Source organism: Poecilia mexicana, unplaced genomic scaffold (assembly GCF_051168715.1).
Source record: "Poecilia mexicana isolate PSO_F unplaced genomic scaffold, ASM5116871v1 scaffold_23, whole genome shotgun sequence".
Lineage (NCBI taxonomy): Eukaryota > Metazoa > Chordata > Actinopteri > Cyprinodontiformes > Poeciliidae > Poecilia > Poecilia mexicana.
This window is the reverse complement of record NW_028263392.1, coordinates 12201892-12226540: the sequence shown is the minus strand read 5'-3', so window position 1 is coordinate 12226540 and position 24649 is coordinate 12201892. Positions and strand designations below refer to the sequence as shown.

The 24649-nt window shown below is 39.3% G+C and overlaps 1 protein-coding gene across 3 annotated transcripts in view; it reads left to right on the top strand.

The window, feature by feature from the left end:
* Positions 1–1094: 1094 nt before the first annotated feature.
* bltp3b (bridge-like lipid transfer protein family member 3B) overlaps positions 1095–24649 on the top strand; it is a 29319-nt gene continuing 5764 nt past the window's right edge. Inside the window, exons 1-17 of one of the 3 annotated variants that reach the window (XM_088003096.1) lie at positions 1095–1524; positions 10911–11073; positions 13069–13107; positions 13704–13795; positions 13988–14177; positions 14285–14425; positions 15265–15432; positions 16370–16550; positions 16631–16714; positions 16789–16950; positions 17045–17191; positions 17332–17450; positions 17714–17855; positions 17955–18148; positions 18902–19624; positions 20417–21030; positions 23968–24116. In XM_088003096.1, coding sequence (XP_087859222.1) covers positions 1481–1524; positions 10911–11073; positions 13069–13107; positions 13704–13795; positions 13988–14177; positions 14285–14425; positions 15265–15432; positions 16370–16550; positions 16631–16714; positions 16789–16950; positions 17045–17191; positions 17332–17450; positions 17714–17855; positions 17955–18148; positions 18902–19624; positions 20417–21030; positions 23968–24116 — 3352 coding nt within the window. In that variant the 5' untranslated portion in view covers positions 1095–1480. Of the gene's footprint in view, positions 1525–10910; positions 11074–13068; positions 13108–13703; positions 13796–13987; positions 14178–14284; positions 14426–15264; positions 15433–16369; positions 16551–16630; positions 16715–16788; positions 16966–17044; positions 17192–17331; positions 17451–17713; positions 17856–17954; positions 18149–18901; positions 19625–20416; positions 21031–23967; positions 24117–24649 lie in introns of all 3 variants that reach the window. The other 2 variants (XM_014981296.2, XM_088003095.1) reach the window with 2 other exon arrangements.

Here is a 24649-nt window from a genome sequence, read left to right as displayed (position 1 = left end):
TATGGAAATTTACATATATTTTTCTTAATACTGACTGTAATAGATGACAATAAACCTTTAATTTCTTTGTAATGTTTGTAATTTTATTTTACAACAAAGCTGCATTCTGGAAATAATTACTCGAAATGATGAATGTGTTCATCTACCTATACTTTTCACCACCAGGTGGGACTAAAGGAGCGTTTAAGTCTGAGCTAAACATCTTTTCTGTTCTTTTTAAATTGTTTTATTAACTTTTTACCACTTGTATTAGTTTTTCATGTTACTTCAGTTGTTCGAAGTTATTGTGATTATTATCTACTATGATTTTCTTAGAATTATTTTGCATTTTATTATCTTGAACCCACTTTACAGAAAAATCCAACAACCAAATTTAAATTTTCTGTCTTTTTCAAGATATATTTATTGGTGTTCTTGTTTTTCAGAGTGTAATAAATATAATCGAACCAGCTTCCTTGTTGCTAAAGAAGAAGGTATCCACCAGCATCACCATGTTTCATCATGAGGAGTGATGTGTTCAGGGTAATGTGCACACAAAGCATTTTACATTTTGCAGATTAAAAAAAAATAATTACATTTGGCTTTATCTCTCTCAGTGTTTTGCTGAGTCAAACTGCACTTCTCTGATTCTTTTTTTAAATTAACTTCCCAAACTACCATAAAATATGTGTAAATTACACGACTAAAAGTAGACCTTTTGATAGACATTGATTGATAGATGTGTTTGCTGTTGTGAAAAATTCAATTTTCAAAAGATGGATTTTTTGATCAGTAATGAGACGTTCAAAAATTACTGTTTTATTACTTAACCTGCTTCTATTTGTCCTGCTGATGTTTACGATTTAATACGTTTACTAATGTTCTCCAACAACAAACCTCTGATATCTTCACAGAACCGCTGTGCTTATATTGACATTAATAAACCCAAAGGTAGATTCTATTTACTAAATGGGTGTCTTATGAAGGTAAAACAGATGTATTCATTTTTTTAAGGTATCTAATTTGTGTCTGTCACATTAAAGATCGTGGATATAAATTTAACAAAAATAGAGGCGAGTTAGAGAAAATTTACACTGCGACTGTTGCTGTTTCCGAGCGGACCTTGAAGGCAGCAGTTGTCTCCGCCCGGTGGGCGCTGTGGCAGCGGCCAGACGCAGTTCCCCGGATGAGGTGAGACCAGGTGGACTCTTTATGATACTGCAGAGACCTGCACCGTTCCCGAACCTCATCAGGACACCCGGTAATGCTTTGTCCTCTTGCCGGGGCTGCCTTTCGGACGTCTGAAATGTCATTTACCCGGCGGCCTCAACCCTCACTCGGAGAATAAAGCGATGGGACGGCGGTGAAATGAAGACCGACACGGGGAGAAGAATTTGAGCTGCTTGTTTATAGCTCGAGTGGAGGTGGGGAAGCTAGCAGTTAGGCTGGCCAGAAAGCTCGTACCCGGCGACGGCGGCTCAAATATCGGATTAGCTCAACCATGGCTGGGCTCATCAAGAAGCAGATCTTGAAGCATCTCTCCAGGTGGGTGGTTAGTGGAGGTTAGCAACAGAGGTGTAGATTCAGCTGTCAGGTAGCCATAAAGCGGCTTTTAACACATTATTGCTGTTATTTTGGGAACAAATTCAGCTTAACGTGGGATGTTGTTACTTACGATGTGCCTGTCAGACAGTGCGCGGGGTTTAGAGATGGAGAGAGTCGCTAATTAACTGGCTAAAGGGTTAGCTCCTTAGCTAGCACTCCTTTGCTAAAGCAGGTTGAACCAGCTGTGAGTGAATCGACAATCTCAGCTTTCACATGCTGTCACATTATTTCCAGGGTGTAAGAAACAATTTGAAGTATTTTTAAAATAATTTTAGCACGTTTTAAACGGTTTAGACTAAATTTACGGGGTTAACTTCAAGTCAATTTCCCTGGATGGACAGTCAGTTGGATAAAATTAACGGAAAAATAAATTGAGACAAAAAAAAAAACAAAAACACATAAAGCAAATAAATAATAATTTAACTTGATATAGCTTCATATCAGGAGGGTAGACATGATTCAGTAAGTCGTTAAGATTCCCTCACTGTCTCCTGCAGGGCTCTCAAGACCTACTATTCACAGCCGTGTTGACTTTATTATTCATATAATAAATAATAAAAAAATATTTATTGTATTTTTATTATGATAAAAATATACAAAATAATTTTTTTTATTTTATGAATACAATAAAAACACAGAATACTCAAATTTATTATTACTAATAATTTGCTTATTTTGACATTGGAGATAATTATAACACAATCATTTTGTAGATTAAGCAAGTCATGTAAGGGTCTTTGTTTTAGGACTATCATATATTTATTGCTATTCAGTTACAGTTTTCTTAATATGATAATAAAAAAAACAAAAAGAAGTTCTTAAAACCATATATTATATATATAATATAATTTCCCAATTAATTGCAAAGGATTTTATGTCTTTAACATTATTTTTATGTGTGTTACTTTGTATCTAAAGTTAAATGAATCTTAATTTTTCCTCAGAAGCTAATAAATGGCAGTGGAAGGGTGGATTTTAGTTGTTTATAGATTGTATGTCCTGCTGTTATGAGTAGCATTCGGCTCCACAGAGCTTTCCATGAATTATTTATTTTTTCCACCGACTCTTGAGGGACTTTCAATGCTTCCCTGTTTTGTTCCTGGGAAACCTCGAAGCATGCAGGAAACAGAATTTATAACAATTTTATTTGAAATGAATTTTAAGTGGATGTCATTTATCTTTAGGGGCTGTTGACTGTTTAAAAACTGAAGCAGCTCGATGGTGGCGTCAGAAACGACTCTGTAGTTCAGGGAGTTGGACTTTTGACACCGAATTTCATCAGCATGCTGCTTTGTCCTTCACACACCTAAAGCTAGAGGCAGCACTTGTCCTCCTCTGTCCTCGTGTACTTGTGTGTTTTGACATTAAGTGTGTTTGCACGTGACTGTGCGTGGCCCTCAGCAGCGTTAGCAGGAAATGACTGGAGAAGTAGTGATGTCTAAGGTTCTTTGCGTCGGCCTTATTGGTCGGTTGCAGAGCAGACGCTGACCTCACTGATGGGCAGCCAATCCGGCGCCTGTCCGGTGCAGTGACATCACAGAAACAGTGATGCTGTCAGAATGGCAAAGCACCATTACCTCATTTACTCCTCATTGAGGGTGCAGCGATTGTTGCGTACTACGCGCCGGAATGTTTCTTGATCTTCATCCCTCAGGAACAGTTTGTTCTCCTGCAGCTTATTTATACCCACCGTAGGTGTGCTTACATAGCTACAGATTATGGAGGAGGTGTCAAAATTTAAGATCAACCTTCTGCCTTTCTAATTCTCTTCAGGTTTGCATCAGATTCAGAGTCACAAGTGAGCGTCCCTGTGCTAGAGGTTAATCAATAAAGGTTTTCATAGAAGGTCATATCCAGGTAGCCCCCAGGGGGGACGTGAGACTAACTGTGTGTTTTGTCTGCGAAAGAGATACGGGTTTGTGTATCGACACAGAAGTCTGGCTACCGGCCAGATTCTGTTACACAGACACAAACAGCACTCCCCTCACTGATTGGCACCTCTAGGAAAGATGTGTGACAATGCTTCATGATGAATAATCTATTACAGTCACTTCATACTCAGAAATGTAGAGAAATCCAATCAATTTCTCACAGTGGGATTTTGTTCCCACTTCAATTATAATCTATTGTTAGGAATGCAAACAAGCAACTTTAGATTAATTACCAATTCATGGTTTATTAACCATGTAGTGTTGGAGTTTGGCTGCCATCCAGCAGAGGGCACCTCTGGTTATCCTGAAACGGATGAGTTGATACAGAAATAAAGATGGCGGAGCTATCCCAGTCCAGAAAAGAGAAACTATGGGATCCAAAAGGCACTTTATTCGGTTCTGTTTTGAAATATAAGCATTCGACAAGCTCCCTTAAGTTTCACAGTGTTTTTTTTTTTCTTTAATCCAGCATATTATGAAAACTTTAGCCCTTTACGTTATGGAAACAGTCAATCTTCATACAAGAGAAACTCAGGTTTTGAATAAAATGGCCACTTATTAAGTAATTGTTAGTTGATCAACAAAATCAGTCAACTTGACAGTTAACCAACAGACCGAGGAGGTAGCGCTTTTATTAAATATCTAAGCAAGTCCTCCTTTTTTTAACCAGACTCATTGCCATCTTTGTTGTATTTAAAGGAAGTAATAATCCTGGCATTGATGAATAAAGATGATCCCACCCTTTTCCCAGATGACAATAAGCCGAAAGTCTCTTTTCCGTCCCTGGAGGATTGGTTTCACCATGAAAAATGGCTCCATTGTTGCTGGCGTGTTTGTCATCATGAGCTGCTTCTTTCCATCCTGCAGTAAGCTGTGAGATGATGATGCAAAGCAGCGATGATCCAGTGTGAAGAGTCACTGCTGGTGAGAAAGCTATTACTGCATGAGTCATGACTGAGTGTGGGGCTGTGGGTGTCTAATCAGCACAGCTCTGTGAAGCCATTGTGTGTGTAGGCTCTGTGTTAGGAGTGAGTGTGTTCTACGTTTGGCCAGGGTTCCTGCAGACTTTGGCATCCAGCTGCTGTGTAACCAGGGCTTAGTTTCTTCTAGGTGAGACCCGCAGCTTTGTTGAAATGATTTTAAATATCGACCATCATTGGGTTTTTAATTTTTGCCTTGGGATCCTGAGTTCTTGTAGCTTTGAACTCTAAAAAACATGAGATGTGACGTTTTAGAGCAAAACAGGAAGTTATTCAAAGCAAATTCATAATGAGGTCAGCCCTCGGGCAAATGTAACTAAAATGATTTAACCCTAACTGTTAACTTGTATATTTCTGCTGATGAACCCAATTAACAGCTGTTTGTAATTTGAATAGCTCAACAAAACTAACATTAAATGTAGTTTCTCTTTGGGATGCATGATTTATCTTTTCCACTTCCAATTTGTGAGGATTAGTATCAGCCGATGCCGATCTGATGCAGCAAAACAGCTGAATTGACTTAAAACATTTCTTTAAAAAAAAAAAGCAGAGATAAATTTACACATTTCTTTGATAACTCTGCATCAGTACAGCACTTAAATACGCCAATAGCTTCACAATATTCAGTGTAATTAGGACAACAGCAGGGTTTACCCCAGTGCATTATAAGCCTGGCGGGCCACCAGGCTTTACTTGTGCCCCCACCAGGCTAAGCATTGCTTATTTATTTAAGTTTTTAAAAGATGTTTTCATTTTTTAAGACTTTATAGTTGGTGTTCAGATATTAATCTTCCAATAACACATAATTATCAAGTGATATTTTCATATTTCCCGTCTACTTTAAACATGTTTTAACTCAAAAATGCAGGATGAATGACTACATGAGCACCACAACCACTGGGCTTAGCAAGTTTTCTGCGGGAAACCTTGAACAGCCAATGTAAAATAAATGGTAAAGAAACTAAAAGAGACAAAAAGTGCAATTAGGAATTTGCAGTATAAATAAATGTATATCAGGACTGATATCTCTAGTTTTTCTTAATTAAACACTTCTGCTTATTTAAACAGCGGTGAGCAAATTATGACCTTTTAGGATACAGTTCACAGCCTTTAACAGCTCAGGTATTTGAGGTCCTCTATTTCTACCACTCCTTATGCAACTAATGAAGCTCTTAATTGTTTACATCAGCTCTGTGCCAGTGAGACATCACCTGATTTGCAAATCTCTGCTCTTAATCAAAATATTACTTAGAAGTTGGAATAATGCTGAAACTGCAAAGATTATTAAATGTATTCACTCTGCCTTCTTTTAATTAAAATAAATAAGCACAGTGGGGTTCTGTGCTTTTCTTTTTTTTGTTTTTTATCAGTCACTCCCATCATTTCTCATCTTTAGTAGCGTTTGCATTCAATCAAATCTAGATTTCAACCTAATGTCTGACATCTGCATAGATTATAAGGAACCGTGTCCAGAGCAGTAAATCAAACAATCAACATACAAAAAGAGAAAATCCCATACAATGCTTTTCTCGATAATAAATAGGTTATTTTATGAAGTAAATTTAGAAAGAATGAGGATTTAACATGTGGATTGGCAACATACCAGAAAAATTCTTTCTTACTTTGTGGAGGCTTAAATTTGAACTCTCTCTGTGTTTTTAAAAAAAAATATTTTTATGGTTAATCAAGTCCACCTTGCTATAATATACATACTACAGTCTATGAGATCCTAAGAGCGACTCGTTCTTTCGCCGGTTCTTCACTTAGAGCCATGAAAATGGTTGGAACCCCTGAATTCAGTCGTTTGGATGAACGACACAAGACTTCCTGGGAATACAGTATACACATTCATGGAAAAATAATAACCTAAATAAACCCAAGAGACTCTTTGTTCAGTGTTGTTTTCTATCTCTTTTATCCCTCGGTAAACTTTGCCTGATTAAAATTCTCACTCCTTTACAGCAGAGAGATTGCCTTGTGGATGTTTGTTGTTGCACACGCCTTCTCTCCTGTTTGTCTTTTTATATATTTCACAATTTAGGCCGCCTCCGTCTGGGTGGATAAAATAAGCTGGCTGTTGTCTGACTCACTCTGGTCATTTTTCCTTAAGGCCAGACTCCTGCTGGCATCGCTGTCATCAGGCCGCACCACAAATTCATCATCAGGGAACGCAGAAAAGCTGTTTCCATTCTGCAAATCCACAGACGCCTGCACACAGTTTGGTGTGCCAGAATGTCTTCAGGATGTAGTTAAGAGAAAAGATGCATTATCATAGCTGTAGACATGTTTCCGTTGAATTTAGCAAAACTACAATCCATAAGAGGATCTGGCTTGATAGCTGAATATGTCTTTAATATGTATCTAATTGATGAGGTCTAAACTTGAACCTAAATGCTCAAATAAGAGATTTGGGTTCAATTTTTACAAAATTGGTTCTGATTTTTCAGATTTTACATTTCAGGCACTCGATCGATGGTAAAAGTCACAAACTTTGAGTCTTTTTCACTCACTAACAACCTCCACTCTGAATTTATGAGAGTCACCTGGAATGGTGCATTCACTAATGGGGAAAATTATTGGATTTTTGAGATTCTTACTGGCCAGTGAAGCAGAAAATCATCTCTGCTCCATCACCAGCCCATTTCCATTGGCTCTCTGATGAAAACCTTATGTGGTTTATTGTGTAAAAATTGATTTAAGAGAAGAATTATTTTAAAATTGGTGCATATTATTTTTTATTCTTTAACCTTTTGGGACAAAAGACCTTTAAGTTGACCTTTATGTCAAAGGAAAAAGTACTTTTGGAAAGTTGTGCTCTTTAACCTCCAAATGGGAGGAATGCAGGTTTGGATATTACTGTCGTTAATATTTCATTTAAAACCACTCGCTCTCCTCAGTGGTCTCCTATAACCTTTTTACGAACCTGGTTTTGGTCTGATGAGCACAGACTTGCTGGCTGGGATAATGGATGAAGTCTATTGAGACGAAAAGGACGGGAAATATGACTCTATACTCGAACTGTTGTACTGGAAAAAGGTCAGCAGGTGTGATTTTTCTTTAGTTTTAACTCCAATAGGGCTGATGGCAGCGCTGTTGATTGCAAACATTTAGCAAAATTACAGTATTGATTTATTTATGGAGTTGGAAGCAGGATGTGACCAATGAGAGGCTGAGAAGCCAGATAAGGAGTGAGAGGGTAAGCCAAACTAGCTGCTTGACACTTGATCAGCTGCTTAAATGAATATTTCACTCGTCACAAGGTGGAGAGGCTCCCATAACATCATCCTCAGAGACAAACTTAACGTGCCTTTCTCTAGATAATCCACATTTTGTTTTTTAAAGGCCTGTTTTAACTTGTTCTGGTGTGTCGAGGATTTGTTTGTGACCCTAAAGCTGAATTATTTTGAGATTATGTTGAGTGAAAAACAACCCTAACTTGACTGAATCAGTTTGTTGAGTCACAAAGCGCTGTTCAGTGGAAGGTTTCTTCCGTTCTGCTGCTAACGAACCACCTCATTATGTCTCCTGCTGGATGTAGCTTTTATCTTCCTACATGTATCCAGTTACTTACTGGTGTTTGGTTTGCACATCGTTTGTTTGGAACTTTCTTCAAGTCTTATTATTTTGGTTCTACGTACCTTTTGATTTGGGTTTTTATATTTATTTGTGTCGTAATGTCCAATTTGGAAAAATAACCAGCTAAAGTCAGAATTTCTTGTTCATTAACCTCTTTTATAATGTTTTGTAATTTAGAGATTCTGGTTCCAATAGGTCACAGGTGTCAAGCTTAAGGCCCGTGGGCCAAATCCGGCCCGCCATAGCTTTTTATGTGGCCCTCTAGATTCTAGACTAAACACCAAATGTGCTTATCAATCAACTCAATTTTTTATCCGTTTACTGCCAAATGATATCAATCAGGTTTTATGAATGCATTCTGGCATAACCGGCCTTTTAAGAGCATTCGTGATCTTGATTTGGCCCAAAACTAAAATGTGTTTGACTCCCCTGCAGTAGTTCAACTATACATCATGTGCTTTTTGATAATTGGCTCCGGATCAAGTCATTCATACACTATTGGCTTGGGGTGGCAAAGTTTTACAGCAGCTACACGTAAAACACCAAAGATTTAGCAGTCTCAGATAAGAATCCAGTTGTTTTTCTGTCTGGTAGCAGCCATCTTGAAGCTACCTAGCTAGTTAACGCATGCTTTCTGCAATCACTTAAACTGTTAACTGGTGTCTTTCAATGCTAATTCAAGCAACTGTGAAGTATTCCAACCATAAACTTCTCAATCTCCTCATTTCTAGTAGATTTCGTGAACTCCCGAATGAGCTCATGTGTTAAGCTAGCTAGGAGCTTAGTGTCCAACATGAGGTTATTGGGTGAGTTGTTAGGATTGCCTAGCAAGTTGTCGACTTTAGAAAGATTTAGTGTAACGTGATCAAATATAGTGGAGTTACGGCACATTACTGGTCTAATCCTTAAAGCCATCCACTGGAAGTCCTGATGCTACAATCAAACATGGAAAGTTTATGGTTTGTTACCAACTTCACCTCAAAATCTAACCTGATTACCATTAAAAACAGAACAGTTTAGTTTATATCTCATCAAATCAGACACTTAGTAGTACTAGATAACCCTTGTTGCAGTGAAGCTGTTTGAATGTATCAAAACCATTGTTGATGGATTCAGTTCCTTATCGCCTAGACAACTAGAAACCATTTCATTGGTCTTCTAACCTCCAGGTCCAGAGATCTTCTTAACTAGTAATTTAATTTCTGTTTATTACCAGTTACCATCCAAGTTTTTTATTTATAGTCAAAGTCTGAGCTTTGATCCTGTCGGTTTACAGCTTTAATCTGATTGTGTGTGAAAGATTAGCTGACTAGCAGCTTAGGGTTACCTGAATCATTAGTGTTATGCACTTTCTTATGCTAAAGTATGATTTTTATGACTTTTGTGGTGCTGAAAACAATAATTTATGTCTGCTTTGCTGTTTGATGACCAAACCAGGTTGACAAACATTGTCAGTTTGTACTGCAGTAGCAGATGGTGAGATTGGTAAATCATTTCATTAGATTGAGCTGCAGAGATTAATGGGTCAATAAGACCTTTAGTACCAGACCACTCTGGTAACTATTAACTAATACACAGTGTGGGTGGAAAACACTCAGGTCATAGGCATCCAGGTTGTGTGTTCAAATCTATCAGACCAATATTTACTCACAGAACTTAATAACCTGGAACATTTTTTATTAGCCTGTCTTTATTTTGTGATTGCAGAAGCCACAATGTTTATGTAATTTGTGTAATAAGCCATTTTTTAAAATGGTGGTTTTTGGTTATTTAGATAAAAAAAGTAATGAAAATCAGACTGGTCCTACATGGAGGAAGTAATTGCCTTTGATATCCAGACTGTCACCTTTGACCTCAATAAAGTATCAGTGTTTATAACAGCTTGAATGAGGTCTTTTCCATTTCAGTGGCACAATTCTCCCATTTCAGGGTTTTTGAGGATAATTGACCTGTTTAATGTCTCAATCAGATTTAAGCTTCGACTTTGACTAGGCCACCCAGAACCTTTGTCTAGATTGACTTTAGTCAAGCTTGTCTTGATCAGCTCTGATAAAAGAAATAACCATGATAGATTTTGGGAAACTTTCTCTATTCGTTTCAAAGTGATTACAGGTTATAACCTAACCTTTTAGGGCTGAAACGATTAATTGTAATGAATTGAAATAACCATCAAGTGACTTGGTAACCAATTAACTGGAGTAGAGTCAAAAAATGGCATTTGTTGAATAAATGACATTTAGAGAAGTAATAAAACCAAAACTGCTTTTGAATTTAGAATAAAGGCACTTTTGTCTGTAAATGTTTTACTCTAATCTCCTCAAGTGGGAAAGTTTTAGCTTCACTTTGTTCAAATTCACTAAAGGGATTCTGTGTTATTGCATTTAAATGTTTGTTTATTTGGATCTTTTGATGTTTTTCTCTTATTGTATACAAAAGCATAAGAGGTTAAATGAAAAATCTGGAAAAAGTGGCTTTTTTATGAGATTAATTTATTAATTGTCAGAAGGTAGTCATTAGTTGCTTTTAATTCTTCTCAAAGCAAAGTTTTAATTCATGAGTGTTGCCCTGACAACACTGTTCAGCTGTTTACCATTGGGAATATTTCTACCCTGGTAGATTTACCCCCTGTTCCAGCTAGAAACTGTAGAAATATTAGTTAAAATTCAAGTTTTGACATTGAGTTTTGACGCAGGCCACTTTCCAAGCCCTTAGATGTGGGTGTTTTTTTTGTAAACATCTCATGCACCAGCAGCGTATCCGGTGGTGACTGTTTGCCAACAACTCCTCTCCTATAAATATCCTCAGCCGCTAAGCTTGGCGCCGTCCCGTTGTCTCGTAGGTTTGCTAAGAACCTGTCGCCGGACAAGATCAACCTGAGTACGCTGAAGGGGGAGGGCCAGCTGACCAACCTGGAGCTGGACGAGGAGGTTCTGCAGAGTCTGCTGGACCTGCCCACCTGGCTGGCGATCAACCGTGTGTTCTGCAACAAGGCGGCCATCAGGGTGAGGGCAAAACGAGGATTTCAAATTATACCCCAGACTTATTTTACACGGAGTTATTTAAGGACTCAAGTGAAGTCTAGTGTGTGTATGCACACCTACTACATCAGGCAAATCTTGCATTGTGATTTTCATGACTGGTGAGGCACAGGTTGCCTGAGAACCAAATGTACAAATCTAAAATCCAATATAGGAGCTAATATTTTAATTTTGACCATAACTAACTAATGTTTTTAATCAATTTAACAGCAGGGTTTCCCTCAGTGTATTATAAGCCTGGCGGGCCACCAGGATTTACCTGTGCTCCCACCAGGCTTAGCATTGTTTATTTTATTTTTTTAAAGATTGCCCTATTATAAAGAATTTATAGTTGGTGTTGGGTATTAATCTTCCAGTCTTCCAATAATGCATAACTATCAAATTATATTTTGAAACTTCCTGTCAACTTTAAACATTTTTTAACTTAAAAACATGGCGGCCAGCTGGATGCGTCCTGAGCACCGAGCTTAGCAAGTTTTCTGGGGGAAACACTGAATAGTAAGAAAAAAAAAATTATACTTTCTGCCTCACGCATTTCCACAGAGCATTTATGGCTGATCAGAAAGACTAATTATGTCACTCACATTCATTAAATGTATTAGACAGACTGTGGAACGCCAACATATGTAGAAGATGTGTAGTTCCTCCTTCCTGCTTCATTTACTGTGTGACACAGCGCCCCCAGAGGTGAGGCACAGCACTGCAGTGCCTCACCCCCAGCCGTTTTCATGTATTTCATGCATAAATTCAGCCATTTTGACTTTCAAAATGTTATTACTAATTTTAAAAAAATGATAGAAAAGTCAAGTGGAAAAATTGATTTTCTCTCATTATTGTTCTTGTCTATGTACCTAATTTACTTGTAGGGGTTATGCTTCCTCTGATTGCATGTCACTAGCAGTTATCTTGGTCTCTGTCTACTCTGCTCTACTTTTATGCTCTGTTTATTTCATAACTTGATCTGGTCTCAGTTATGCGTCACATTCATGAGCAGACTTTGGCACACCCTGGAAAAGCTGAAAGAAGCTATATAATTTACTCATGACTCCACACTTGCTCAGACCAAGGTCCATTTTCCACCTCTTTTTCTCTTCTTGGAATCTCTCTTCAGTTATTTAGTTGCCATTTTGTCAGGGAGCAACACAGTAAGCACTGCTTTGTTCATCCTTTATTGTCTGTTTTTATGCAGACTTTGCAGTTTTTCAGCTGTAATCATTTACTGGAAGTTTTTGTGTTGATTTCTGTATGACAGGTGGAGCTGGTGAACAGAAACCGTTTTTACTACTTAGATACCTTTCTCTCTTTTTTTCCCCGTTTCAGTTCAAGCTGATTTAAAATGAGAACACAGATTTTGATCTCATTTCCTCACATGTTCAGCTCCCTGTCTCGTGTATCTTCCTCATACAAATCAACTAAACCCATTGTTGTGTCCTATTTAGCTTAAAAACGCTGCAAACAGAAGATATTTGATGCTTGACCTGGTTAAATGAAGTTTATAAAATGAGGACATGTTGAGTGGATAAGCATATGGAAAAATCCGTAAATAGGTTAATCTTTGTTGCAGTCGCATAACGTCTCACTGAAAAAGAGAAAAATCCAAGCTTTTATTTTATTGCAGCTTAGTGAAAAACTTCACTATGAATAACTGTTTAGGGTGCAGATTTAATGCAGGTTGTAGTGATGGATGTGAGATAGCGCCCCCTGCTGGTGACTTTGATTATTTTTGTTTAGAGCAAAGCAAATTAAATGTTTAATTCACTTTAACAGTCAAACTGTGATTTGTGACTCCTCGATGAACAAGTTGCTCTGTGAAAATCAAACTTGCCAATAAACACTTGCTCTGAATCCATTCTGCTGTATAATTTGACGTGGACTGTAACTCATCTGGCTTCAGTGCTTGTTTTACTTTCATTAATTGCTCTTTTGGCACTAAACATCCATTTGGCTTTTCATTAACAGATACCATGGACCAAACTAAAGACTCACCCAATTTCTTTGGTAAGTTCATGTTCTTGCTTCTTATCTATTATTAAATCAACCAGAATTGGAAAACAGGCTTAAAAATTAAGTTTCTGTCAAATAACTTGACTATTTCAGGTTTTCCCTCGGTGAAGCCTGGCGGGCCACCAGGGTTTGCTTGTGCCCCCACCAGGCTTAACATTGTTCATTTATCTTAGTTGCTGTTTTAATTATTGCCTTTTTTAAGACTTTATAGTTGGTGTTTAGGTGTTAATCTTCCATTCTTCCAATAATGATGGTGACCATTATTGACAGAAAGACAGAAATGTGATGAGAGCAAATAGGAAAACGTTGTGGAAAAAATCTAACCTTTTCACCCCTGAAACTCTGTGGTGGTTGGCTGATGCTGTAGAGAAAATAATAAAGAAAGAGGTCAATTTCAACTCTTGTGATAATTTACACTTTTCCGTCATTCTTGTTTGCTGCGTCCCTTCATTTTTGACAAACAAGTTGACATTTATTTATTGGTATAATCAAACTAATGTCACCTACTGGTAGTGATTTGTTTTATGAGCACTAAATAATGTTTTCCTTTTGTTGGTGTTGTTAATATAAATCTAATTGTTCTCTTGTAGACCCTGGATAAGGTGATAATGGAAATGAGCACATGTGACGAGCCTCGTTCCCCTAATGGTCCGTCTCCCATAGCAACGGCATCTGGACAAAGGTGAAGTTTTGCATTCCAGGAAAATGAGTTATTTGGTGCCAGAAATCTATTAATCTGTTTTCTAAAATGCAGAAAGATGCAGCAGATGCATTGAAGTCAAATTTAAAAGCGATGCTCTTATATAATCTCTTTACAAAAACCCGATATTAACCCACATTTACTTGCTAATCACCGTGTTTGTTGCCTGCGCAGTGAATATGGCTTCGCTGAGAAGGTGGTGGAGGGCATTTCCTTATCCATCAACTCCATCGTCATCAAGATCAGCGCCAAGGCTTTCAACGCCTCCTTTGAGCTCTCCCAGCTGCAGGTGTACAGCGTCAACACCAGCTGGAGCATCAGCGACCTGCGATTCACCCGCATCCAGGACCCTCAGAGGGGGGAGGTGGGTCGGCGCCGGCTCCTTTCAGAGGAAATGGGCTCTGATGAGGCTGCCTTGTTTAGAGATCTTTGACTCATCTACGTTTTTTTTTTTTTTTTTGCTGGCTGCAGATCCTGACGTTTAAAGAAATCAGCTGGCAGATGATCCGCATCGAGGCCGACGCCATCCAGAGCGCCGAGCACGAGATGCTGAGCGCCCCGATCCGCCTCATCACCAACCAGTCCAAGATCAGGGTCACTCTGAAGAGACGGGTTGGTGTCCAAGAAGAGAGAACGTCTCGATTTGTCTTAATCCACCAAACTAGAGCTGCAACTAACAATTGTTTTAGTAATTGATTAATATGTCAATTATTCTGCTAATCAGATAAAAAAACTGGCTTTCTGGCCGTTTACTTGTCAGAATAATCGATAAATTAATCGATAACTCATATAATCATTAGTTGCAGCGCCACCTGGAACTTTTTCAGATGTCAACTCAAAAACATAGACCAACATAATATAGTACATAACAAGGAAATGGGGAAAGAAAGTACTATTTTAATTTTACATCTAAATAAAATAGGCTAAGTAAAGGCCTGCAACGCACGATTGTTCTAATAATCAATTATTTTGATGATTAATTGAATAAAAAAAATTGGCACATTCTATGTTTCATTTAGCCACCTAAACCTTTTTTATACAATATTAGAAATACATTAGAAGATGCAAATAAATAACTAAATTCCTATTTAAATGAGAAAATTAACATTTTACTGCCTGAAATGCAATAACAAAGCACTGCAATAGGTTAAGCTAAAACTATACTCCTTGAGGAAGTTTGTAAATTTATCTTAATGTATATTTTTTGTACAGTTTTGGCTCAGTTACTGCTCTAAATACGTTTTTGTTTTTTTCACCAAATTGCTTTTTTTGAGTCTGGATATTCCAGTCAATGATTAATCGAAAACTAAATTAGTTGATGATTACTTCAATAATCAATTAATCACGATTAATTGTTCCAGTCTTGACTCGTACAATAATAAATTGGTCTGAAAAGTTTCGTCATGCTGTCAGCCATCTTTGTTTTTCATGAGCGTTTCTTCCTGATGCAGATAAAGGACTGCAACGTTGTGGCTTCAAAGCTGATTCTGATCCTGGACGACCTGCTGTGGGTTCTGACCGACTCCCAGCTCAAAGCTATGGTTCAGTATGCAAAGTCCCTCAGCGAAGCCATGGAGAAGTCTGCTCAGCAGAGGAAGAGCATGGCTGCAGACGATCAGGTACAAGTTCAGTGGACAAATAACTTTCTAAAGTTGGTACGGTGATTTTTTTACCTATTTGCTCTGCACTCGCTCTCTAAGTTTTTCTATTTAATCAGAAAATCCAAAAACAAAGTTCTGCTGCTCAACATTCACACTCGTCCCCCTACAACAAGCTTTCCTGTCTGAAATTTACTCTCGTCTGCCATCTGGTGGAGATATTAAGCACTGCATGTTTTACACCACCATTAAAAGATGTTAAAAACTTAAATCAAGCATTTATGCACTCAGTTTTTTTTTCTTTTTTCAGAGTTTGCACTGGTGCTTGAAATCCTTAAAAATTTTAGAATTTCAACAGGATGTTTTCAAGGTTTAGAAAGTTCCTGATTTCTGTATAAAGTCCTTGAAAGTGCTTAACATTAAAACTGCGCAGTTTTGTAATAAAGTGCAAGCTAACGTTTTAAAACAGTCTCTACATACACCTAGCAAAAAGACATGCACATCTTTTTCTCAGTCTGAAGTTAAATCAGACTAAACTTTTTTTGTTTTCTGTTGGTTAGAATTTCCAAAATTATTTCTATTTGCTGAATGCAAGAAAATGTAGAGAACATGTTTTTAGATTGTTTTTTGTAACTTCCTTTGTATATTGAGTGTTAATAACATATTGTCTTATACTTAATACATTAAACATAATTTAAATTGGCAATTTTTTTTAAATTAATGTGTGTAAGGTGTGCTAGAGAGACATTTCAAAACATAAAAACAGAGACTGTATATATTAGTGAATTGAAACTGTCTCTTTTAGGTATGTTTGTATTGTTTTTCTCTGCAAAAGTTTGCAAACTTGCCTTAAAAATTCTTGAAATCTGCTTAAATTTTACTGTGGAACAAGTGTATGAACCCAGGTTAGTACAAAAGTAAAGCAGAAGCGCTGAAAGATGCCGTCTGCGTTCACCAGGTGTCGTCGCCGCCCCCTACAGCCCAACAAGTGCGCACCCAGCAGGCGTCCACAGCCGCTGACCAGAGTGCAACCATGGCCAAGCTGTTCAGCGCCTACGATGTGTGCGAGACGTCACACCACCTCCAGATCACACACCTGGACCTGCACATCTGTGATGACATCCACGCTAAGGACAGAGGTATCAAATACACATTAGGAAGAAAATAATCCAAGGTTTTTACTCTTGTCTAGATTTATTTTTCACTCTCTTCTCCACAGCTACCAGTAGGAGGATAACGGGCGGAGCGATGCAGCTTTCCTTCAGCTCCATCACCCTCGACTACTACCCTTTCCACAAAGCAGGTCGGTTCTTCACTTCCTTGTTTCTGGTAAACCTTTTGCCGTCTGCTCTCTCATGTTTCCCTTCCTTCTCTCAGGGGACAGTTGTGTCCACTGGATGCACTACAGCGAAGCCACTAAAACCAGAGAGACCTGGGTCAAGAGTCTGCTGGACGAGTACAAAACTGCCTTGGAAAAGTTAAAGGGCGCGGTTCGAGACCGACAAGGCCCCGGCGCTGCACACGGCTCCCCGCATCACGGCTCGCCGCATCACGGTAAGCGAAACGCGCTTCTTCGTACGCTGCAGATGCTAGCTCAGCAGGACGTCATCCCTGTGGGTTTTCTGTCCCTCAGTGTCCCTTAAGGACGAGGTTTATGAGCCTCTAGGAGGTCAGGAGGGTGCAGAAGGAGAAGTAGGGCTTAGGGAGGCAGATGGAGGACTCCTAGATTGGAGCCCCTACACACAACCTCCACCCCAGTGCTGCTGGTGCCTAGAACCAGGTACCGCTGTGTGTGTGTGGGTTTTGCGCACACCTGGGTGCGGTGAAGCACACTCGTTGAAGAGCCCGTCTGCGTTTGTTTGGCTTCTTCTTCCCTCCTTTATCTTTTCTTTTCTCTCCCGTTTCGTCCGTTCTCTCCAGGGAAGATAAACACCTCGTCCTCCAGCGCCTCCTTCAGCCCTCCGCCTCCTCCGCCTCCAAAGACGCAGCTCATGTCCAGCTCCTTCGTCCTCAGGATGGCGGACTTCAGCATCTACCAGGTCACTGAACACACCCTAAAAAAAAAAAAAAGTATAATTTTACTTCCAATTCACAGTTATGAACTCTTTATGTTAGTAGCAGAAATTTAAGTCTACTCTGTTACTCTTCTGCTTAAAATCCCAGTAAACATGTTTATGGCCGAAAAGTTATGCACTTTTCCATAAAATGTGGAAAACTTGACATGTAATGAACAGCTGAGGCCGTACAGATATTTTCTCTCACGTTGACTTTTCTGGGTTTGTCTTCTTTTTTTTTCCTCCAGGTGTCGACGGCAGACCAGCGGCGCTCCAGCCCAAAGACCATGATCTCCTGCAATAAGAAGTCGCTGTATCTTCCCCCGGAGATGCCGGCCATCCATGTCGAGTTTACAGAATATTACTTTCCAGATGGAAAAGATTACCCCAGTAAGACTTTTACGCAAAGAGTTTTTGTTTCTTTCCCTTTATGTGTAAATTTTACACAAAATTCAACCTCTTCCCTCCTTCCCCCTCCTTCTCCTGCAGTCCCGTGTCCCAACCTGTACGCCCAGCTCAACGCCCTGCAGCTGGTTCTGGATCCCCGCAGCCTGGTGTGGATCAACCTCTTCGCTCTGGACCTGCGGCAGAGTCTGGAGCAGTTCATGCAGATCTACAAGCTCAACGACTCGCAGAAACCCGACGAACACGTCGACATCAAGGTGGACGGCCTCATGCTGAAAGTAAGCATTGAAGCATTCGCTGCCCTGCGCAAGCATTCAAACCTTTTCCCATTTCATGACATTGGTGATAGCCACAATACCAGATCACTGTACATATTTAAGAGAATGGTAAAAGTTAGTTTTTCCAAGACATGTGAAACCATACGAATTGTTTTTTGAGTTGATTTTTTTGTTTCCTGTCATTTGAATGTATTCTTGAGTTAAAACGTGCAGATATTATGAGACTTTTTCTTTTTTCTGCTCCCTTTCAAGATTTTATTGAGTTGTATATTTTCCTGTTATTTTTGTATAATTTCTTTATTTTTAATGAAATTAATAGATATCAAACGCAAACCTCAGAGTTTTGCATTCAAACTTGACGAGACAAGCTAGCATAAAGTAGCACATGAATGTTTGGTGGCAGGAAAATGATACTTGCTTTTGAAATGATTTAGAAAGTTTATATAATTATTTGTTGAACCTTTTCTTCTGTTGAATCTTAATACTTCTCATACTCTGAACAGGTGGATGTACAGCATCAGTTCTTTTCTACGGCTGAAACGGTTAATTTGATTAATCGCGATTAATCAATTTTTTGCATTATGTTTATATTTTTCGCTTGAATACTATTTAAATAACTGGCGGTTCTTTAAGCAAGTTGCCTTTTTTGTGTCAATTAATCGATAACTAAATTAGCTGACGATTATTTCAAAAGTCGATTAATCGTTTCAGCCCTAATTAAAGTCATGTGAAATGTTTTCTCTGATGTTTTAGTTGGTGGTTCCCACGGAGCCGGACGCCTCCTACGCGGCGGACTTGCCTCGCTCCGTCTCCATCCAGACATCAGAGATGGTCGCCTCCAACACCCGGCACCCCCCCAACTGCACCCGCTCCCACCTGGAGGCCCTCCTGCAGGCCTTCGAAGGGGAACCCTTCTTCTCTCCGTCTTTCTCCACTTTCCCCCGCTCGCCCTCCTCCCTGCCCGTCCTCCACCCCGTCTTCCAGCGGCACGCTCACGAGCAGGACACCAAGCTGCAGCACGTCCACCAGGGGCTGGTGGAGCCCACCATGCGGGCGGACGCCCTCAAAATGCCTGCGGCCGCCGACTTCTGGGCGCTGCACTTCGCCCAGTTCTGGGTGGACTACGAAGGCAGCCGTGGGGGCAAAGGGCGGCCACAGCCCTTCGTGGACTCGTTCCCTCTCACGGTGTGGGCGTGCCAGCCCACCAAGCTCGTCCAGCACCAGGAGAAGCTGAAGGACTCGGCAGGAACCGGGCTGTCCAGGAGCTCGTCAGCGGAGGCGGTGGCGCGTTTGCAGAGGAAGCGAATGCTGAAGGAGTACTACAGCGCCGACAGCGCGCCAGCATCAACACAAAGCAACGGCCTACATAAACCTCACTCACTGAACAGCCTCCCCAACTCGTGCTTGTCATCGTCACCAAGTAAAGATGCAGATGTCCATCTGTTGGTGCATGTGCAGAAGCCGCTAAGCGCTCAGGTACGTTTGTGTTTTTACTTAGAAAGATGTGGTAGTTTTGTGAGAGACGATCCATTTAAAATAGATTGTACTGATTGATTTATTAATTTTTGGATTCATGCACTTCTTGGGTTTCCATAGTTCAGATGTCAGCACTGCCAGGGCCGCCATCTTGTATGACAAGGTTCTATTTATTTGAACTTTGAACTCAGGTCAACTCTGTGATCAAATATTAGGGCCAGACTATGAGTTTTTATCTTTTAATTCGCGAGAATGAAGTTGTAGGATAAAGTGTTAAAATTACCAGAATAAAGTCGGAATAACAGGAGAAAAGTTTGGATGCTCAAGAGAATGAGCTGCTCACATCACATCTGATTACTCTAGAACCTTTTTTTTTATTAAAATGACTTTTTTCTTGTAAATTTAAAATAAAATAGTGTTTTTTTGCTAATGTTACGGCTATATTCTCATTATTAAGCAGAATTCCACCTTGTGGTCCAACTCAATGGATAAAACTATAAAAACAATTAAATTGAATACATTTTTTTATTTCTTTTCATAAAATCTTCTACTTTTAAATCATTATAAAATATAACCTAATAATTTATTGTACTGTCGTTTGACCTGCTCATCTTTCTATGAGGGTAGCGCTTTCACTAAATGAATGCAATAATTGTTTTATTATATATTTTGTATCGTCTGCCATTTTGCTAGTAGCTAATGCTGTTTGAGGGGACATGGGAAAAGTATTATTTAGCAAATAATAAGTTTAACATGCCACAACCTTTGCTTTTATTCAAATCTGTGTTTCAGGTGAGCCATCGGCAGTACGTGTTCCTGATGCACCTCCTGCGCAGCCTGAAAACCCTGCAGCAAACGCTGCAGCAGGATGTGGAGAGCATGGCCTCCAAGAGAGAGCGCAAAGACGCGACCCACCGTCCCGCCGACCACAAACCCTTCACCTTCTGCCTGGGCCTCCTGCTGAAGAGCGCCGAGGTGTCGCTCCTCATGAAGCCCATTCCCCCGCCTGAGGGTTCAGGATCTCCTGCTGGGTCAGAGTTCTCCCCCTCGGAGAGCAGGGGGACGCTCGAACCGGCAGGTGACGTGGCGGAGGGGTCTGACGACGGAGGAGCAGCCAAGCAGCCTTGCACTGTAGACCAGCTGCTATGTGGCGAAGGTCCAGAAGGAGGCGCCACTCTGGGTGCCACCCCGTTAATTCCCTCCTCGACTTGTGAGGAGAGGACTCCGGCGAAGAACCCGGACAGGGGGGCTTCAGAGGCAGTGGGGGAGGGCTTGGCGGATGGGTTGGGAACTGGGGATGAAGCGGGTTCTGGGCTGGACCCGAAACCCGCTTTCACCGACCCGCTTTCTGACTTTAGTGACAAAGAGAAAGCTGCAGCTGCAAAGATGCCTCAGTCAATTTCCAGGTACGTTTTTCTTCGTTTCTTGTGGCAGATGCAAACTTTGATCTTGCAGAATGATTCTTTTTCAAAGCGAATGGCGACGTGAGTCTTTCAGCGATTTATTTAGATTTTTAGGGTCACGATTCGATTCAGAAATTACTTTTAATTCAGAAACGGTGTAGGGATTCTGTTTAAAACAATTCTGTACCAAATTCCTTCAATTTACATTTTTCTTAAATAAAATAAAGTCAAATAATTATTCAAAATGCATATAGGCAGGAAGTCTTTCTACGGTAAAGCGATATGCAGAATACTCACAAATAGGCAAAGACTTGCCACTTAAACGCATCTTAATATTTATATTTGAGCATTTTCAATCAGGATTAGGAATTATGACTCTTTACAGAGTATTTTTTTCACAGTTTATTTTGTTTAAAATCTAAAAAGTGAGTATTCAGGAGTGAATATACCCTGTTTTTTTTTTTTTTATACTTTGGTTCTGATCCATGTTTAAGTTGTATGAAATATGACAGATTATGACCATTCCAAAATAGTGTCACATTTATCAACAGAATTATAATCTCTTGCAGCAGAGTTTAAGAAATATCTGTGTGTGTAGTCAACAGCAGCCGTTTACACACTGAGTAATGAGGGAAATCTAAACACAACAAGCAGATTTATTTCTGTCCTCATAAAATCTGACTTTCTTCTCTCCTGCGGTGTTTCTTAGAACCGCTCCGTCTTTCTGTCGCTGATCCAATCTCTTCCTGAACACAAGAGCTTTGTGTCTAAACTTCCACTGTCAGTCATTTCAAGTTTCAGCCTCATTCATTGTCCATCATTTCTGAGCTCATTAACTCTCTTTTCTGCCTCTTGCCTTTCACTTTGACCGATGTGAGGTGTGTGTGTGTGTGTGTGTGTGTGTGTGTGTGTGTGTGTGTGTGTGTGTGTGTGTGTGTGTGTGTGTGTGTGGGTGTGTGTGTGTGTGTGTGTGTGTTTTCTCTCTACCAAGGAAAGGAAGTTTGTCTGTGCTTTCTGATCTTCTCAGCTCCTCAAACTCCAGCAGATCCACCTCCCTTTATTCCATGTCTAACATGTAAGGCTCTGGATCTGAGACTAGATATGGTAAAGAGCTGACTTCACACCCGCAGTGTGACATGTGAGTGAGTGTGTGTGTAGTATATAAAGCGCTTCCTGATTTTTATCTCTACATCAGTGTGCACAGATCTTACATTTTTTTGAGTCGGGTCTATTTTTTGGTCTAGTTTCTTGTTCAAATATCTTAGTTCACTTGAAATAACACAAAACTGACTTACAAGTAACTTATCAAGATACAGGAGCTTCCTTTAAGTAAATGATTCCTTACTATTGGTGAAAAACTATTAGTTACAAGTGAAATTGACCATTTTTGTTAATATTAAGGAATTATTTACTTGAATCAAGCTCTTATGTCTTGGTGAAAAGTTACTTTTAAGTTAGTTTTCTCTTATTTCAAGTGTAAGACAAATTTACTTGGTATAATTTTTAGTTTCTCAGTGTAGATGGCTGGACTGTATGATGCGTTATGTTTTCTTCCTGCTTTTCCTCGTCTGTTTTAAACTGAAAGCACTTGGAAATGCAAAGATAAATTTGCTTAATGGAAACATAACGGTTTTGAAAAAACTCATTTTTATTCAACATTTTTGCAGTAGGATTAGGTGGTTTTTCAGCTGTATTTCACAATAGAAACTTTTTATTCGCGTCACTCGAGTCACATAATGAACAGATATGTTACTTCTGGTGGAATCGATGGAGGAGGAGGAAAATGGCGGACATTTTCTAAATAACTTATCATGTGAACAAACTTGTGTGTGATTTTAATTCCATTTCTTATACAATCGAAACACAGAAATTGGGAAAGTTTTTCGTACATTAGTAATGGAAACGCAGCTAGTTTGGCTTTGGTTCAATGGATTCAGATCCTACCAGCCTGTGGGACAATAATGCAGTTTTCTAACTAAAATTAATTGTAAATAAATTAGGAAATATCCTTAATCGGATCACATGCTCATGTTCTGATCTATAAATCCTAACATTTGCATTAAAATCATATTCTGCTGAACACATTTGTTAAATGTACAGCATAATATGATTGCACATTTTACCTTGTATTTCGCAGCTGAATCCAACTGAATATATGATTGATTTACAGCTAGTCAACTCTGGCATTTCATCCTTAAACTCTGTAATTAAATAAAACAGAATATTCCTGCAGATTGTAAAGGAATTGTGATGTATGGAGGATGTGTAAGCTGATGCTCTGAAGCAGCGCTGGGACTAGAAGGGTGGTGTGAAAATGGGAAAGAACTCGAACATGCCGCGCCGCCGCTGTGAAGTCAGCATCAACTGTGTGTGTGTGTGTGTGTGTGTGTGTGTGTGTGTGTGTGTGTGCGTGACGGTGTCCTTGTTCTCGTAATGGTCTCATGAATAAAATCTGTGCAAATGTTTGTGGATCCCCCAGTGGGCATGCATTTGCATGTGTGCACGACACCCTGTTCTAATCGTCTCTCTTATAATTTTCTTTTATAATTTGTTTTCTTTTCTGCTGTTTTGAAGCTAAAGAAGCTTTGTGTTGTCTTTGTCCGTTTCTAGCCTTGTGTTCTCTGATTTAGTTCTGGTTTTATTTCCGATTGTTTGTAGCCATTAATAGAGCAGACATGACCTTAAACGACCCCACACAGAGGAGATGATGCACATTTAATTCACTGCTGCCTCACTGAGCTCTGGGAGCCTCCAATCTCATTTGTCAGCATTATAAAATGTATATTAGACCTAATAAAATTGAAAAATTGTACCTATTTTTGCTAATAGATGTCTAATTTGATCTAAATTTAGTCGTTCCCAGACAGTGTTGGGATTCAGAATTCATTTTCTTGCTTTTTGCGTCACTTCTTCTTACGCATGTGTGTTTTATTTTTGTAGCGGTCGTTTGATGCGCGATCGCTCCCAGTCCAGTTTCTCTGTGTCCTATAAGAACATGAAGAAGAGCCCGTCCCTTCAGTCTCTGGACAACATCTCCATAGACAGCTACTTGATGGAAGACGGAGACACGTACAGCTTAACGGAGAGAGGTGGACTCGGTTACATCTCTGTATAAAAACACACACATGCTTTTTTTCTTCCTTTTTTAACTTTAATGACGAAAAAAAAAAACAGTTTTGTGTCACTTAAGGTTACCAAAATTATCTCTTTCTTGCTAAACACCAAAATATTGAGGCCCAAATAAAGCTCAATATAATATTACAGTTTATAAAACCTTAATTTCTTGTTTTATTAAATAAAATTGCAAATATTTGGCTATAATCTCAGTTGTTGCATTTGGAGGACAGATGTGATGCTTTAAAGCCACTTTTACAATGAAAAGAGGAAACTATAGCGTTCTGGCAAATAGAAAATATTTTGGTAAAACTAACCAACCTAAAACGGGAAACAGGATCGTTTTGCTTCTGACTTTTCAAAAATGTATAAGTAAATATGCAGTTTCAACTCTACAGTGCCAAACTTTTCATTCCTGTTGAAATTTTTCACATCTTGTCACATTAGAACCACCAACTTTAATTAATTTTCTTTTACAAAAGTTGTGCATAATTTTTATGGTTGTGTT